Here is a 12995-nt window from a genome sequence, read left to right as displayed (position 1 = left end):
TTGTTCTCCACAGGCCAGCGCGGTCGCTTCTGTGGAATGAAATCCTGGCTGAGGAGCTGGAACCGGCCGGGGTGAAGTTCAGGCAGCTCTATGTTCGCTTATACAGTACGTGAGTAAACCGTGAGTAAACCGTGAGTAAACCGAGGAGAAGCAGCAGGACACCCCGCGAGCGAGCTGGGGCCGTCGGTTCCAGGTGTGCCTGCCTCACAGTGCTCTATTTACATAAATTACAGAAATTTCATATATATTTTTCTCTGAAGCCCAATTAGACAAATATCTACTTATATATAATATAAAAAATACAGAGATTTGACTCTTTTTTTTTGAAGTATAATGTACACAATCCAACTGTGAGCAGGAGGTAAACCTGAAAACTCAGGCCCTGTTGCTGCTGAGGTTAACACCGCACACAACGCTGCTGCCACGTGTAGCTTCGTCCTCTTCCTCCAACCCATAAAATGATCCACCCAACCCGAGACAGAAGCAAACCCTACCCAGAACTCAAAAGGGCTTCTCGTGGAAAAAAATAATTATTATTTCAAGTAAAGATGAAGGTGGGTTTTCACCATTTCGACAGTTCTGTGACTTCAGTCAGTAGCAATGCAAACAAAGCCTGTGCAACGGCAGCTGTGCTTCCTGCTTCAAAAACCACCCAAGCATCCCACCCCTCTTCACAGTTACCATCTTTGGGGTCTTGTTGCTTTTTTTTTTTACCTTGTAAATACAACTAGCAGTTCTTCAGGAAAAAAAAAAAAGAAAAAAAAAAAATCTAGACAAAGGGAAGAAGCCTTCCTCCCAGAAACGTCTTCCCAGGAGCGGGAGAACTTCCCATTTCTTGTCCATTTACAGTATATTTCAGGGGAGCTTGGCCCAGGTTCAACAGGACCGTCTGCTGAAGGAGGGTCGCAGAAAGGCCAGGGCTAAACTTTGCTCTTGGCAAATTAGAGTCTTTAATAAAGAGTAACATGTGCAAAAAAATTAAATAGATCAACCCAGGTTTCCAGAATTATTCTTGTCAGAATGCTTGACTTTCTATTTCTGTTCTTACCCAACCCAATGCTGAAATCTCAATTAAGTACCCGAGGTAAGAAGTAACATTTGGGAGAGATCACCACAAAGAAAAAAAACAAAACCCAAGAGGTGCAATTTGTTACCTCAGTGTCCTTCCTCCACCCAGATGCCTGCTTTAAAGACATGTACGCAGCAGCAAAAAGAAAAGAAGTGTAAGAACATCCCCTTCTTTCCATGAGGACAAAGCACTGTTTGTAGTTGTCTGAAGGAAGAATTGTTTCCTAACAGGTGGAGTGGGTGTTCAGCCTTCTGTTTGCAAGGAGGGGATGGACGATCAGCTGCTCCCAGTTGCTTTCCAGCAAGTTTTGTGTCCTTTTTGTTCTTTTGTTTGTTCCCCCCGGGCACATTATAGCTGGAAACCTTCCATGGGGGCTTCGGCTTGCTGGAAGATGAATTGCTGCTGGTTCTCGTCTACCTGCGGAGCTAGAGCGGAGTCATCCTCTACTCCAAAGTAGTGCTCAATCAGGTCAAAAGCCTTCTGGTAGATCTCTTGGTTCTCATGGCTCTGTAGGAACTCTATTTTATCCAAACCTTAAAGAAAAAAAAAGATGGAACACAATGAAACAAGGAGATCCCGATATTTATTGTCCCGCATCCACCCACCCGGCCCCCGTTCCCCACAAGACCTTTGTCTTAAATTTGCATTTTCTCAGCAGCACTGGCATCTAAAATTATTCCAGTAGCCTCCAGCAGAAGGGCAGAGACAGCTTGAGCTGTCCTAATTAAATCCACTGCTGAACAGAAAACATGCAAGCACAATATACTCTCAAGAATTTCAAGAATTATTCTTACTGGGAGAACTGGGACACAAGATGTAAGAGTCAGTGAGAGGGCAAATTAGACACTGACAGCATACAGAGACTTTCAGACCAAAATAGGAACTGTTCCTCAAACCATTAAGAGCAGGACAAAAAAAACCAAACCACAAACAAAAAACCACCAAATTAAGTCTCTCCAGGGAAAAGCTAAATCTCTCTGGACTTCAGCTGTACAACTACAGCGTACAACTGGGTACAGTCTGAGCAGTCTTGGATCCAGAAGTGTCACTTTCTACTTAGCTCAGCTCATTTCCGACTAATATTCCCAACTGGTGCGAGCCATAATTATCAGGCTTGGCCTCCAGGTCTAGAAAGCTTGGAAATAAAAACTGTCATACTTCTGAGCCAAGTATTTTGTCCTCTGCCCCATCACGAGAGTCAAAAAACCCCACACAGTTGGACCAAATACTGGCCAGTTTGGGATGTAGTAAATCCTTTAACACAGCAGAAAAGCAACCAACAAAACTAAGGGGCCCTTCGATCCATCATCCGATGGCTTTCACAGTTAATAGCGCTGCGGCCGCCAGACACGCCCTACCGTAGGCCTCCTCGATCAGGCTGCAGTAGGGGTTGATGCCGGTCCCGCTCTGGTTGGCTTCCTGCTCTCCCAGCCTCAGGATGTTTTCCAGGCCGTTCAACGCCACCTGAACAATCTTGGAGTCCATGACGGTGAGCAGGTCACAGAGGGGCTTGATACAACCCAAGTTTACCAAGTATCTGAGGAGAGAGCGCCAACAACACACTCTTGTTGTTCAGGATCTGGCAAGCACTGCCTTTGCTCAGTTAGAAAGAGCAAGGGAAAGGAGCGCAACTGAAATACAAAAAGTTGCCTTAAAACAGGTTTTTACTGTTCTGCAAAATTAATTTTTATCCACTTACTTGCATTTGTACACCACTCCCTCTTTTAAGAAACCTGTTAACTCGCTTTGAAATCCAGGCGCTACTCGAATCAAGTCCACGCTGGAATTTAATTTGTCATCAAGTCTGGACATTTAGCCGAGTCTAAGCTATCTAAAGAGGGAGGGGGGAAGGAGTTTGGAGCATCTTATCCTTATTCAGAAAGGAGCTACAATCTGCAGCACAGCAGACGATCCAGCCACAGCTTTGCCCCGTGTTTCAGGTCCTCTCTCTGAGGTTCTCCAAATCCCTCCCTTGCTACTTGTCTTGCAGTTCCCATAAAGCAAAAAGCCACCACACACTGACAGATTTCCCCTCAGAGGAGCCACACGAAGTACCTGATCTGTTCAGGAGTCCCTCCTGACGTTGCATTTGTAATAGCCCACGCTGCCTCTTTCCTCGTGCGGAATTCTGCTTTCTGCAAGATTTCTATCAGTACCGGGAAAATGTTTGCATCTATGACTGCCTGGGGAGAGAGAGCAGCACGAAGGGGTTGAATTGGTTTCTAAAAGGCTATTAAGCACCTGAAAGAAACCTCCACCTCCATTTTCCAGTGCAAAAGAACTTTCCAAGCCGTACCCTTCAGCGGTTCTGCCATTTTATTCCTCAGCCAAATCTTATTAACACGAGATACTCAATTCCATAACCAGCAGAGCAGACAATCCCTATTATTGCATTAATACTCTAGGAATGCTTTCATCACTTATCTAACTTTGTATGTAGGTCATTAAAAGGATAATGAAAACTCAACAAGCTCCAGCTTTCCAAGGGGGTATCTCTAATAGACCGTGGAGAAATAGAGGCTGTATCTCCTCTTATTCTAGTGATCCAACCTGTGGGACTCATTGCAGGCTGGTCTTGGTTGGTACAATTAGCGGCTTTTTTTAGCTCGTTTGGCAGATGGCTGGGAGCAGCAAATTTGCAAATTCCTGCAGAGTTAAGAGATGTGAACAAAACCAGCCTTTAAGTGTCAGATATAGGAAAAAAGTTGCAAATCCTTAATGCTGAGCTTGGACTCGAGGATCGTTACAGGTGGGCTGGAGAAGACCGTACCTGTATTTGTGCTCTGTTTCCTGCTGTGATGTTAGATATAGTCCAGCAGGCCTCTTTCCTGATTGACTCCTTGGGACTACTTAATAAATGAAGGAGACACGGCAGGGCTGAACAGTTCAGAATCACCTTTCGAGAAAGAAAGCAGGAGTGAGATCACCGGTACCAGGTACAGAGCTGACGGGCGCTGCATCTCCCTGCGGGAGCTGCTGCCGCTCACCTGGGTCTGGATGTCGTCCCCGGTCACGATGTTGCCAACCGCTCGCAAAGCCGGGGAGGCCACTTTGTAGTCGTTGTGCCTGCAGGAAACGATGGTGCCAGGACAAAAAACAAAAACAAAAACAAAAACAGTGTCTATCAGATCACACACACCGGGATATTCAGAAGATTCTCTCCCCAGTATCCCATCTGCATTATTTACTTAGAATTCCACGCCGTAGCATATAGAAACGGGCAGTTAGCTGACCATATTGCCACTGGGTACGCAGGGACTGAAGACAAATTTGCACTACAGACAGTTTTCATCCTTTACATCCTAACACCGTTGTCTTCAGCCTTTTACATACCCTCCCTGAACTAAGATTAACCCAACGAGAACACCCAGAATTTTTCAGCATAATTTTGGGAGCAAGTACCTCACAGTTCCACCAGTTCTGAAGGTGTTAAAGAGACCCTGTCACACTTCAAAACAGCATTAAACGTTTTTGCCCAGGTTTCCATATAGATTATCAGAGAAGCAAAGCCAAGCTGACTCCTGCTAGACACTGTTCTCGTCATCTTCAATTTGCCTAGTAACCAGGCTGCTGGAAGCACATCTCAAGTTTGAAAGCACAAGGCACTGAGCTGTTCTCTTTCCTTTCACAGACTAGAAGTGTCAGTCTAATCTCTTTAAAAATTTCTTCCTAGTGTATGGTATTAACAAGCTTTCCAGAAAGAAAAGCTTCTCAGGAAGAAAAGCCAATAAACTACAGCTCTCAGCCTGCTTCAGACTCTCCTACATAACTGCTCCAAAGTCAGCTCAGGTACCCGTTTCCTGGATCGTGTGTGCACGAGAGCTGTGAAGTGCTCTGATGGGTTTCGGTGTGAACTCCCGCTCAGTGACACGCTTCCCAGAATCACTGGGCTGAAGCAGCGAGACAAGATACTTACATTAACAGCTCCACCAGTCGCCGACACACTCCCGAGTCAATAACTGCTTGAATTTTCTCATTGGGGCCATCTGACAAGTAGGAAAGTGCCCAGCACGCGTCTGCCAGCAAGTCAGAGTCACTGTTGAATAATAATCTGGACAACACTGGCAGGCAGGGAGATACCTACAACAAGAGCCACCACCCCAGGTTAGTCACACTCTGTCAAGGACCACCACACCTGCCTGCAAACACCGCGTGGCTGTGCTGACTGACAAGATAACAAGCCTCCGGTGTCCACAGTTTCCTTCCCCAAAGGCAGCAGCTTCCTCGTTCGCTCACATACCTCATAATCACAGCGTCTGAAGTTACCTCAGCAGCTTCACTGCCAAACTAAAATTGCATCCCTTCCTCTTGGACCAAGTCTAGATTCCTGAGACAAGTGCTACTGTGCCTGCTACCGTTTGAAAGCTCCTTACACGTCTTACGTAAGAGCACTGCTCCACTTCTTACTCTTAGTAACCCTGAACAGCTCAGGATTCAGAGCAGCAGCCACCAGCAGTTACACGCCTGAATACTTCAATCACTTCTAAGTGGTTTTACATTCACGCTCAGTTCAATTTCATCCCTCACCACAGCTTAGATATGTGAGCTTTTATTTAAAACAAGTGAAAACCCACTGATCTTACAACATTTTTGTTCTAGAAGGATGAGACGCTTAAAGGCCCTTTCGTTAGTGCCAGTAGCACACCAGGAAAGGAAGAGAAGAAATCTCCCCCGTAGATACAGGAGTCCTGTTTAGTAGCATTTAGAGGTCTCAGAATCAAGTTTTTAGTTACAACTTGAGTGAAGTCTCAGAATTCCAAAGCTCCTAACCCAAGGGTTTAGGGAAGCCCTCAGTGTATGCTAGCTCGCAGAGCAGCCTGGGCTTGCCCCTTGCTTGAAGGGCCCAGCTGAGAGGCTGCCAACAGAGCCAGGCAGAAAGGCTGGCAGAAAACTGAACAGGCACTCAAACATCTGCTCAACAGTAAAAACCAACTTCAGCGGGAAGAACCTTACCCTGTTCGCTCCCAGCATGACTTACAGGTAAGTCCAACAGCCAAAAATAATTTAAACAACTGTGTGCCTCCCCATCTCCTGCCTGCCAACAAGGCATTTATTCTCACCTTATCAAATTCAGGTGGTGGACTCTTTCCTCTGCACAAGTTGGACAAGGCCCAGACAGCATTTCGTGTCATCGTCAACCTGGTGGACTTCGTAAGGAGCCTAAAGAGACAACAATTAAGAATTGTAATTCTTTTTGTGGGAGCCAGCCAAGAGAAAAGAAGAAAAACTAGTATGATTTTAAAGGAAGTCAAACCACTATTCCATTTGCTGCAGCTCAGGCCATGCTGTTGTCACTTGAGCCTCTCACTAAGCAAGAAAAGCAACGTGCAAGTACTTCTTAAGATAAATAGCTGTTATCCCTAACAATGCCAAGTGACCCAAGTCAAGAAGGCAAGTTCTGCAGCAGCGAGGTTGCAGAAGGAAGGGCAAGTGACTCGATTGCGGTTCCAAGTTCAAACGCGGTGCAGGCAGACACTCACACCCCTGCGGTCGGATCCTCCCCACCAGAGACACCCCGACACGAAGCAGCGCCTCTCAGCTCTAACGAGGCCAGCCAGTGCTGTGGGTTGAGCCCTTCAGCCAGCAACCGCCGCTGGCAGGTGACTGACAGGAGCACCAGCGTGACAAGTCATTTGTGACAAAGCATCAGGTTGCCAGGGAAGGGATAAAGCAACAGATTCATTCTTCCCAGAGCAGCGAGAGCACAGGCCTGACAGACAGATACCCTGGCTGTGGCGGGTCCGCACCACACCTGGGAGCTGCGGAGGCCAGAGTGTGCACAGAGCCCTGCTCCCTTCCTTCAGCCCCCGAGGAGCCCGCTCAGACCTGGTACAGGCACCAAGAGCCGGCGCCTGGAGGGACACACAGGGAAAACAGCAAAAGCCCCCCGACTTCAGAAAGACAAACGCGCCGCTACAGCACCCGCTTCAGCCTCAGAGCAGTGTAAAGGGTTGTGAGAAGGCATGTTATCTACGAAGTCCCACTCTAATGATCAGCTACTTCTCTCAAGTGCCAGTTGATCAAGTACCAATGGTTGGATTCCCAGTGAACATCACCACACATGGCCAAGGAATCTTACTGGCCCAGCTCAAATATTGCTTTGCTGTAGTACAATGGGACTTCGAGAACTGTACTGGCAAGTATTCATGGCTACTCACATTAATAAGGGAGGAAGAATAGCGCAGTTAAGGACATAATCTCTACACACAGAGCTGTCTCCAGCAATGTTCCCCAATGCCCAGACAGCCTGAAAGGAAACAGCAACAGTTTTAGCATTCACGCAGTTTTTGAACAGAGGAAGAAAAGGGTAGTGTGCTAAGAAAGCATTTTCCCCTAACTCCAGACAAATGATACTTCAGTTTGTGGTCTGAAGCCAGTTGTTAAACACTGGTCACTTATTTTAAACGCTGCATTTTAATCCTGTGTAACCCACTGTGGTTTTCTCCCTAGCCCCAAAGAAAGAAGTGACCCTTACCTGTTCTTGAACATCCTCAAAGTCAGAGTTTAACAGCTCTATAAATATAGGAACTGCCCCAGCCTCAATCACTATTTTTGTTTGTTGGGAAGTTCCAGATGCAATATTCGTCAGCGCCCACGCGGCTTCAAACTGAAACAAATGACAAAAGTATGAATAAAATAATACTGACTGAGAAAAATAGTTGTCATTAAATTTTGGCTACTATTCCTCCAACTTCTACTAAAAACATGGTGAGCGAAAGAAAGCATATCGCACCAGAACACCTCAATATGTGAAGGAAAGGATTTTATTTTCCTGAGCAGTAAGAAAAAACCGTGTCTAAGTGACTCCCCAGAGACTGAAGCTTTTCAAAGGTTTAGCAAGGGAAGACATCACCAGTCACGCTACATCATTTCACTTGCACAACTATTTTTCAGCAAGAAAAGTGGAGACATAATAAATATGTGGACGTAGAAAGTTTTCTATGTCTAGTGCAGACTAGCCAGTTCTAGTCCACCCTCTCGGCTGGCTAATGCCATAACGATGCCTTGAGTTCGAGTGAGGCTGAGCAGCAAGTTCCCTGCTTTTGCTGCTCATTCTTTGGTTTAAAAGCAGATTTCCACTCGGTTCTTCTTGAAAGTAAGCCCCTGTGATACATCGCCTCAGGCCAGAGGGCAGGGGAAAAGATGAAGGCAGTCATCAACTCGGATCCAGCTCCATGTACAGGAGTATCTTTAACCCCTACAAAGTAACTATAGTTATTACCAAGCTGGAAGGAATCTCAAGAAGCCATCTCATCTGTCTCTCTGACCCACAGCAGCACTACCTGCCTCATTTCTAACAGACTCTTAGCCTGTACTTAAAAGCCTCCAATAATGGAGGTTTTTCCTCAGGCAGTTTCTTCCTACACATTTACTCCATGGCTCCACTAGCTCCCAGCAGAAATATCAGACACAGGAAGGCCAAATTATCTCCTGCTGCAGCTGAGCTGTTATTTTTGCCAGCATTCTTCCAATAATTTAGAATTTCCTTTTTTTGCCTAAACATAACAGGCTACACACACCTTCTAGCCATGCTATAACACGCATCTTTGGGTTCGAGACACAACTTTTCTCCAAGAGCACCTGTGGGTTCACGTTGCTAAGCTGTGAAGGTTAAACAGCTACATGCTAGGAAGAATTCACAACAATCTTTTACCTGTAGCGTGCAATTTTCACTTCTTTTCAGGAATTCAACAAATCTGTCCACCACTCCCTGAGTGTTTATTACTTCATCTATTGGAGGGTTTGGCTCTGAAATAGCAAGGCAGTGTCAAAAACAGTACGTAGGTCTAATGCAGGGGAATAACAAGCACGAACTATTACTGAACGGAACGATCTCAGGATCTCAGGAACTATTATTGAACTGCACTCAGCAGGAGTTGCTTTCTGTAGAATTCATACAGCTGTAAAATCATTACCAAAACACTAGATAATCAAGTTTCTAGATTTAATTTTCCTTTCCTAAGCTCAAAGCTGCTAAGCTGCTGTACAGCAATACATGTGCACAAATGCTTACAGAGGAACAGCTATGTCAGATCCTACAGCAGCGATAAGATGAGGGTTTTTTACCTTTGGAGAGTAACTTCCTGAACTTCTGAGTGGTTGCCAGCTGTAGATCAGGGTCATCTGAGAAAAGCATCTCTACCATCTCTCTTGTGATCACTCCCTCCTGGGAAAAAAAAACCAAAAAACAAAAGGAGACAGAACAATGGTTCCATTTTCCACTAAGATTATTTAAGGCATCATAGTCATCACAGCCTACCACGATTTTGTACTTAGCTAGTAATCCCAAGATTCAAAATTCGAGATTACAGCACGCTATTCACTTCCTGGCAGACTTTTCCACTTCACTGTAGTAACATTTGCAACATTCTCAAAAGCACGAAAACAAAACCACATCAAGGTTTGTCAGCTCTGTGCAGCCCACAGCATTAAATGTCTCTGAAGACACAATTTCAGCAAGGAAAGGCACCTTACCCCGAGTGTTGTGGAACTAACATAGGAATCCACAAGGAGACTATCAAACATGGAGGCATCTTCATTGATCAACTCCACGTTTCTTCTTTTAAAAAGCTGGTAGGAACAAAAAAGTAATGCAGGAGTCGTTATTAGAAAGCAGATGATGAACATAACTAGACATTCTTGTTCCTCAGACAAGATACTGTCAGCTAGCCAGAGTGCAGCCTGAACAGAAGAGCAGTCATTAGTCACAGCTCTGCACTCTGCAGACTCGTTTGGCACACAAACCCCAATAACAAAGCACGCTAAGGCTTGCCCTCAGATGTGGAAATGCCCAAGTCGCTGCGACGCTGGTACAGGCAAGTGCAGAATTTGACCTGACGAGTCAGGAAAAGTGGGGAGAAGGCAGCTTGTAGATGATACGCTAACAGAGCAAACACCCAGTCTGAGCCACACACAGCACCTGGAACTCGCTTCTTACTTTCACAGACCTCCAAGACAGCGAAAAAAAAGACACAAACCAAACTCCATCAGAATTAAGAAATACGTGCAGCCCATACTTTCACTTGCTCTTCCTGCCTCTTGAGGAAATAACCCCATTCACTAATTAAAAAAAGACAAACACCTTTAAAAAACAAGGATCTGTGAACAAAAGCCTCCAGTACCCCAAGGATAAAGAGCCTGGAGAGCTCTGGATGCGATGTGCAAAAAAGAAAACAAGATCTCAGTTAGAGCAGGAAAAGTAAGAGGACTGCCAACAAACCTTAATGCACAGATCCTTGAAGATTCCAGTTTGGCAGCAGCACAATCCTGGCTGTGTTAAGGCTGTACACAAGCTAGTCAAGGTGACAGTTACCTGTTGCTCTCGTTTCTGTTTGCGCAGCTGAATCCCTTCCTCTTCTCTTCTCCGACGCATTTCCTCAGGATTTAGGGCTTTGTTCTTGTAACTCTTCATTCGATAGTTATCCTTCGCAGGACTCGCCATGGTTTCTGTCAAGAGCAAAAAAAAGTATCTGCCTCAGATTTCTTGTCACCCTCTGCTCTTTTATCCACATGTCCTTTGCCACAAGGAAACCTTTAAGCAGAGAAGCACAGAATAACCAGACTGAACAGATTTATTTGCAAGAGCTGGTCCCAAACACTCCAGTAGAAGCTTCAAGCTCAAATGTGATCTTAACTTTAGCTGATGTGATAGGCTGTTATGGCAAGAGCATTATGAAGTTTCTAGGAAGCAGAAGCACAGATTTACTGTCCTGAAACAAACCCAGCTTCACAATACCCACGTGACTGTAACTAAATTCTGCTTTAGTTTTCAGCAGAAATTATGTCCCTTGTATCATCATACACTACACCTTGACTTTTTTTTCCCCCAGATTACAAGGTTCACTGTGTATGTGTGGCAAATATTTGAGAGAACTCTCAGCAAACCAAGGCCTTGATTTTACAACAACAATTAAAAAAACCCAAACCAACACCAACACTGGAAAAAGCAGAGCGGTACCCAATGTACGGGCCATGTTTGTCCCACCAGGTTGCTGCAAGCGTTCGGTACCTGACCTGCTTACTCTGCTCTTCATATCTGACTAACGCAGCCCTTCAAACGTGATCACTTGTGCACTTGCCTCGCAGCCAGGGAAGCGACACTCCACTACTTGGCACAGGGAAAGGCAGCCAGGGCCAAGCAGTAACCCGAGTGCAGAAGGATTTCACTTCCTCAGCTGCACCCGGCTGTAAAACCGCTGCTTTGGCCATGTCGACTCCCTTCTGCATCTTTCCAAACTCTCCCTTTCTCCGAGTTAGGATACAGATTATTTGCTCAACATCTGCATCTGTCTCGGGGCAGGAAGGAAGCAATCATGATACACAACACCCAAGCACCAAGGAATCCTGAGAGCAACTTACTCTTCTCCAGAAGCCTGCTGGACACCCGTATCTGTTTTCCTCCAACTGCTAAGGGCAGGTGCAAGCAGTGACCTGTGAAAGTTCATAGCATTCTCCTTACTCCTCCTCTTTCAAGCTTTAAGCACTCCTCAGCCACATTGCTTACAGAAAGTTTCACTCTGACTTATCAACTGTCTCCAGCCATTCTGGAGCCCTTCCAAGATCAGCTGGAGAAGTTTCAGACCCACAGCTAAGCCAAGGACATACACAACGTATAAATACCCAACATTTCATTGCTGTGGGAAGAGGAAACAACTGGGAAAAAAAAATCCTATTTAATAGATGAGGAAACAAAATGCTTAGAGATCTAGCATGTCCCCAAACCAGCTAATAAGACACCAGCATCATGACAGAGTCACACTCTGTTTCACAGCATCTGCTTTCTAAAAGGACATGCCCTTCCCACACCGAAACATCGAGGGCTCATTCTTCTAAAAAAGCAATGGATTAAGAAAAAACCCAGCAAACCCCAAGTTCCTCTGGTCATTTACGCCGTAAGAGAGCTGCACGTTCCTCGCCAACAGCCCCGACCTTGCACTGTCCAGAGTTGTGAAACAGTCTGGAAGCTCAGGGACCCACGGCTGCACCCAGAAACAGCGCCAGGCTTACAGAGGTGCCACACGATGGGTCACAAGTCTATTGGCACCTCCGAAACTGAAAAGAAGCCATCAACCACCACTCCTCACGGGCAAGAGCAGCATTCCAGCACCAGGAAAGCCTCTTCCAGTAACTTGCTTAGAGCAGCGTAAGTGGGCAGGAGTTATAAAAAAAGAGACAACGTAATTGTTTGTTCCCCCAAGTTTATTTCTCACGAGTCAGAAGTTCAGAGGAATAGCTGGCCTGTTTCTAAAGGGTTGGGACAGCACTTTCCTCCTTCTGAAAGACCATTTACATGGCAAAGAAAAGCAGAGATTGAAGGTCACAGGAACTGCGCAACTGCTCTCATTTGTCCATCCCTCTTCCCAGCAGCACTGTTTGTCAAGAATGGAGAAGAATTTTATTATTTTTAACTGAAAAGCAGTTTCAGAAAACTTACGAAATGGCTACTACAGCCACACAGAAGAGTAAGAGCTGCTAGCTTAATTCTGAAGATTACAACAGAGTCCCCGACAAAGGCAAAGTTTTTACCTCCCTTTGGAAAGTGAAGTCTCCAGTTCAACGGTAGTTTTGAAGAAAAGGAGGATGAAAAAGTGATTAAGTGACTTAACTCTAGGCACAGGATTACCAGGCAGTCAGTCATATAAATAGCCAAGTGACACATGACAGTTCAGCTTCCTCTGAGCCCGCACAGCCCCACTCAGCCGGGCACCAGACCTTGCCCCGGGTGTCCGGAAAACAGCCGCAGCCTCAGCCAGGCCACGAGGTCTCAGAGGATACTCAACACACTCAGCACCTTCTAGTGTAAGATTTTATGTTTCCAGAACATCAAGAAACCCCAAAGACACAACTAGTGCCTGAAGAGCGTTTTTTCACATCGGCTGCGTAACGGTCTCTCTGGCTCTTCCCATTTTTCCTCTCACACGCTCAT

General features: G+C 45.7%; 1 protein-coding gene across 1 annotated transcript; it reads right to left on the bottom strand.

The window, feature by feature from the left end:
* Nucleotides 1-763: 763 nt before the first annotated feature.
* Nucleotides 764-10511, bottom strand: KPNA6 (karyopherin alpha 6 (importin alpha 7)). The gene is made up of 13 exons (XM_009864702.1): nt 10383-10511; nt 9545-9640; nt 9137-9236; nt 8724-8818; nt 7545-7676; nt 7228-7316; nt 6130-6229; nt 4986-5149; nt 4057-4135; nt 3840-3965; nt 3125-3252; nt 2428-2606; nt 764-1602 (listed from the first exon to the last, which is right to left on the bottom strand). The coding sequence occupies exons 1-13, from the start codon at nt 10509-10511 to the stop codon at nt 1418-1420; spliced, it is 1602 nt and encodes a 533-aa protein (XP_009863004.1). The 3' UTR covers nt 764-1417.
* Nucleotides 10512-12995: the final 2484 nt, after the last annotated feature.

The sequence above is a fragment of the Apaloderma vittatum genome, unplaced genomic scaffold, assembly GCF_000703405.1.
Source record: "Apaloderma vittatum isolate BGI_N311 unplaced genomic scaffold, ASM70340v1 scaffold32212, whole genome shotgun sequence".
Lineage (NCBI taxonomy): Eukaryota > Metazoa > Chordata > Aves > Trogoniformes > Trogonidae > Apaloderma > Apaloderma vittatum.
This window is presented reverse-complemented; position numbering and strand designations above follow the sequence as displayed.

Coding starts and splice junctions, on each gene's coding strand:
- KPNA6 (XM_009864702.1), bottom strand. CDS start 10,511: ATGGCGAGTCCTGCGAAGGATAACTATCGAATGAAGAGTTACAAGAAC. Junction 7,677..8,723: donor GTGAAAATTGCACGCTACAG/GTAAAAGATTGT, acceptor CATTTGTTTCAG/TTTGAAGCCGCGTGGGCGCT. Junction 6,230..7,227: donor ATTCTTCCTCCCTTATTAAT/GTGAGTAGCCAT, acceptor TTGTCTCTTTAG/GCTCCTTACGAAGTCCACCA.